General features: G+C 52.3%; 1 protein-coding gene across 1 annotated transcript in view; it reads right to left on the minus strand.

Annotated features, from left to right (window-relative positions):
- The window catches only part of SH2D3A (SH2 domain containing 3A), a 16,893-nt gene that overhangs the window by 4,427 nt on the left and 8,012 nt on the right, over positions 1-4,454 (minus strand). Inside the window, exons 3-4 of the mRNA XM_004714330.2 lie at positions 3,025-3,374; positions 2,459-2,535 (exon numbers count right to left, since the gene is read on the minus strand). Coding sequence (XP_004714387.1) covers positions 2,459-2,535; positions 3,025-3,374 — 427 coding nt within the window. The remainder of the gene's footprint in view (positions 1-2,458; positions 2,536-3,024; positions 3,375-4,454) is intronic.

Consider the following 4,454-nt stretch of genomic DNA (forward strand, 5'->3'; position numbering starts at 1 on the left):
CTGAAATTGGCGGTGGAAATCCACCTCAGGAGAAAGGCCCCTTGATCTCTTTCCGAAAGGTCACGGGACCTTGAAAACCCTCCGGGCAGAGAGCACAGTTCTACTCCAGAGATCAAAAGCCGTCTCGAGATCAAAAGCAGAGTTGCATTAGGTAAATCTGCTACCCAACGCTGCTATTTAGAGTAGTGAAAAGCCAGGAAGGATGCTCCGCTGAGGTAAAATTAAGGTGCTCCTCACCTTGGGTCTTGCAGCCCCAAGATGCTGAACCACTAAGCCGCCAGGGCTCCTTCAGCAACAGCCCAGTGGAGGTCATTTACTTGGTCTTTGTTTCATGCCTCTAAAACAGTGGTTCTCAACTTGTGGGTCGCGACCCATTTGGGGGAGTCAAACGACCCTTTCACCGGGGTCGCCTAAGACCATCGGAACACACATAAATATTTTACAATATATAATTGCATATTACTTTGTGATTCATCACGATGCTTTAATCATGTTCAATTTGCAACAATGAAAATACATCCTGCATATCAGATATTTACATGACGATTCATAACAGTAGCAAAATGAGGAACTGTACGAAAGGGTTGCGGCATTAGGAAGGTTGAGGACCACTGCTCTAGAAGGAATTAGTTCAACTTGAGCAGGGGTCTTGGCCTTGCTGATTCACCCAAGCATCCCAGCACTTAGTTCAGTGTCTGGAACCCATGGGGGCTCATGCAGGAAAGATGGGAAAGAGGGGAGAGCTCTTTCGCTGGGAGGAGGTGGAGGGTGTCACTCCCTTTGCCATGGACAGCTGGCTCTTTCATCCTGTTCCTGAGAGCCAGCTACAACTGAGGCCCATGAGGTGGAGCCTGACCGGATCAAGACGACCACTTATGGTTGGAGGCTAAGGCTCAGGAGGCATGATGTCATCTGTCACAGTAAAAAAAAAGGCAGTGGAAGATGGAGCACCAAAGAAACTCCCTGGGTGCCGAGATGGAACATCTGCTCTTGTGACCTTATAGGGGGACTCTGGCCCCTAAAGACGACTCTTGGACTCACTAGCCCTGTGCGTTTGTCACCCTTTACAGACAGCTTGTGAATTGTTTCAGAGGAGAAGCAGACTGGCTGAAAAAGATTCGAGAAATCAGGTTTCCTGACCTGAGGGGATAGTCAGGGCAAAGACTGCTGAGGCAGGAACAAATGGGGAAGCTTCTAGCAGCAGAAAGGAAAGCCGTCTGGCTGGCACAAGGAACTGGGACGGGACTCGTGGTTAGAGAGGCCAGCTGGGGCCAGAACATGGAGGAGTTCTTGAAAGAAGCCTCAACACATATTTCTAGGCCTCTACAGAGAAAATGGTGCCCTGCTGGTGCAGTGGTTGCAGGTTGTGCTGCTAACCATGAGGGCAGAAGTTCGAAACCACCAGGCGCTCCGAAGCAGCATTCTACTCCCGCAACTCGCTAGGGTCTTGGAAAGTCACAGCTGCACTTCTACCCTGCCCGATGGGGTTGCTGCGAGTCAGAACGGACTCAATGACAGCGAGTGTGTACAGATGCAGTCATGAGATCGAATGATAGGTTGCATTGGGTCAATCTGCTGCATAAGGTCATCCTCAAGGATGACACTTTGAGGATCAAGGCACACCTGCCCCAACCCATGTGTGGTAGTGATATGTCAATTTGAGAGGATTATGAGTGAAGGGGTGGAGTCTAGCCTGTCAATCGGCTCATAGCCAATGAGGCTTCTGTGTGGGCATGGCCTTCTCCTGGGAATTCTGGGAAATCTGGGATTTTCCTCCTTGGAGGTGGGAGACTCTCTGCTACTCCCTGGGAGACATTGCAGAAGACAAACCACATGGATGCAACCAGACCTCGGAAGCCGGAGAAGCCACAGAGAGACCCCTGCTAGCGCTGAGATGCTTACAACGCCACCAGACCCAAAGACTTCCTACCCAGACTGACACACCAGGGTATTTTTCCATCGCCTCCAAATGCATGAGAAAGTTGGATCCTGAATAAGGAAGACCAGAGACAAACTGATGCCTTTGAGTTCTGGTGCTGGGGAAGAGATTGAAAGTGCTATTCTAAGATCTGGCTTGGAAGACGTACAGCCACCACGCACGCTCCTTAGAGGCAAAGACGGCGAGAGTTAGTCTCACAGACTTGGGACGTGTTATCAGGAGACCAGTCCCTGGAGAAGGACATCATGCTTGGAAAAGCAGCAGGTAGTCCAAAAGAGGTAGGCCCTTGGCAAGACAGATGGACACAGTGGCTCCCACATAATGGTCAGGCTGGCGCCGGACCGGGCAGTGTTCCATTCTGCTGTACGCGTCGTCCGCTGTAACAGAACTACCTCCATCACCTCTAACAAGTACATTAAGTGCCTGGGACAACTGGGGGAACACTGGACCATTGGTCAGAAGAAGCCGAGACTCCACGGATCCAATCACCTGCCTAAGGTCACTCTGGCAGACCCTCACCTGGTTCACAGTGGTCTTCCCTTGACCGACCTGCGTGCTCCAGCCCCGCAGGCTGACTGTCGCTCCACTTCCTAGTCCTGGATTCAGACATGGGGGAGAAAAGGAGTCCACACCGTAGACCAGAGAACCCTGCACCCATCCCTTCACCCAACCTTAGCCAGGGTCATTCTGCCCACCTCAGGCCATGCCTCTTGATGCCTGGAAACATTTACGGTCACAACTGGGGCATATGGGTGCTTGCTGCTAGCACCTAGTAGGTAGAGACTAGGGATGTTGCTAAACATCCCATAATACGCAGAATCCCCACCCCCCACCCCAAGGATAAGGCTTCCTGGGGGGGTGCAATCCTTTAAAGGGCTCAGCCATCAACAGAGATTGGGGAAGACACACGAGGCAGCTATGAAGAAAGCGCTGGCAACCTAGCTCCTGAAAATCCCATGGTTCACCACGCCATGAGGTTGCCATGTGTCTGCACGGACGCACTCCATGGCTGGTGAACTGACCATGGTGCCCACTTGTGACAGACACATCCCCTCCACCCCCCTACCTGGGACTGTCTTGCCTACCTGAGTGGTTCTCTTGGCGCTGGGCTGTCTATGAGGGTGTCCTCGCTCAAGCTGCGGTGCAGAGGGCCCTGGCGGGTCACAGGCCGGGAGGCCACGGCTCTGGTGGCCTGGGACAGGGGACGCCGGCCGGTCACGTAGCTGCGGACCAGGGCGGGCAGGCTGGGGAACCGCTCCTCCTCCAGTTGGAAGAGCGTGGGGGGCCGGCCTGGCCGGGGGCGCAGGGGCACACGGAGCACCTCGAAGTGCAGGGCCAAGCCCTGCCAGCGGCAGGTGAGCACAGGGTGGCCCCCGCGGGACCCTGAAGCGCGAACCAGGAAGTCCCCATCTTGTTGAAGAAGCGTCTCGGCCTTCTGGCATGGGAGATGGAGGCAAACCACTTAGACTTGGGCGTGGAGACCCCATCCACGCAAGAACAAAGCCACCCCGGTTAAGTTTCTGTGGCAGAGACTGGGTCATTCCCCCCTACCCCAAGTCATGGTCTTTTTGCATAGGCACCCAATGGAACTACACTTCCCAGGATCCCTTGAGAAGTTTGGCCAATGGGATGGGAGCAAACTTGCTGTGGGAAGTACCCTAAGCCTTGCCAAGGTGCCAAAGACCGTGGGAGCCACAGGATGGAAAGGCCCAGGGTTTTGACTGATTTCTAGGGCAGAGCTCTTGCATCCCCACGTCTCAAGCACCTGGGGCTGGGACATAGAACAGCCAGGTTGCTTCTTGAGGTTAGCTGGCTCTATCTTGGGTGTCCCTGGGTGATACATACAGTTAACACAGGTGGGCTGCTAATAGAAAGGTTTTGGGTTACGCCCACTCAGATGGGCCTTGGAAGAAAGACCAGGCGATCTAATTCCAAAGAATAAAATCGCCACAGAAAACCCTGCACACACAGGGTTGTCGGGAACCAGAATCCACTTGGTGACATTTTTTTTGCTTTATAAATGTGGCTTCAAGAAAAGCCAATGGCTGGCACCCTTCTGAAGTGACGGCGGCTGTAAATGGCTCCTTTAGAAATGTCTGTGAGCTCTCTTATATCAGCAGTGGTGGGTAGTATCAAAACAGCGGCTGGGGAGAGAGGCACCGCAGACCTGGACAGAGGTACAGGTACGGAATCAATGCAAGGGACAGATTCCTAGCTCTGACTCTGTTCCAGATACTTCTGTAAGTATCCAGCATATTAACTCGGGAAATCTTTATATATTATGGATGGACTTGGATCCCTCCCAAATATGTGTTGGAATCCTCTATTTGTGGATGTAATCTAATGCAATGCAATCATCTTCTAAGTAATGGAATACGATACAACACAATCCTGTTCCAGGATGCAACGTAGTGTAATATAGCCAGTTAATTCGTGTAGGTCATACCATTAATGGAATACGATACAATACAATGTAATCACGTGCCAGAATGCAACCTAGTGTAATAGAGCCAGT

Source organism: Echinops telfairi, unplaced genomic scaffold (assembly GCF_000313985.2).
Source record: "Echinops telfairi isolate 266 unplaced genomic scaffold, ASM31398v2 ScPeMD7_7459;HRSCAF=8497, whole genome shotgun sequence".
NCBI lineage: Eukaryota > Metazoa > Chordata > Mammalia > Afrosoricida > Tenrecidae > Echinops > Echinops telfairi.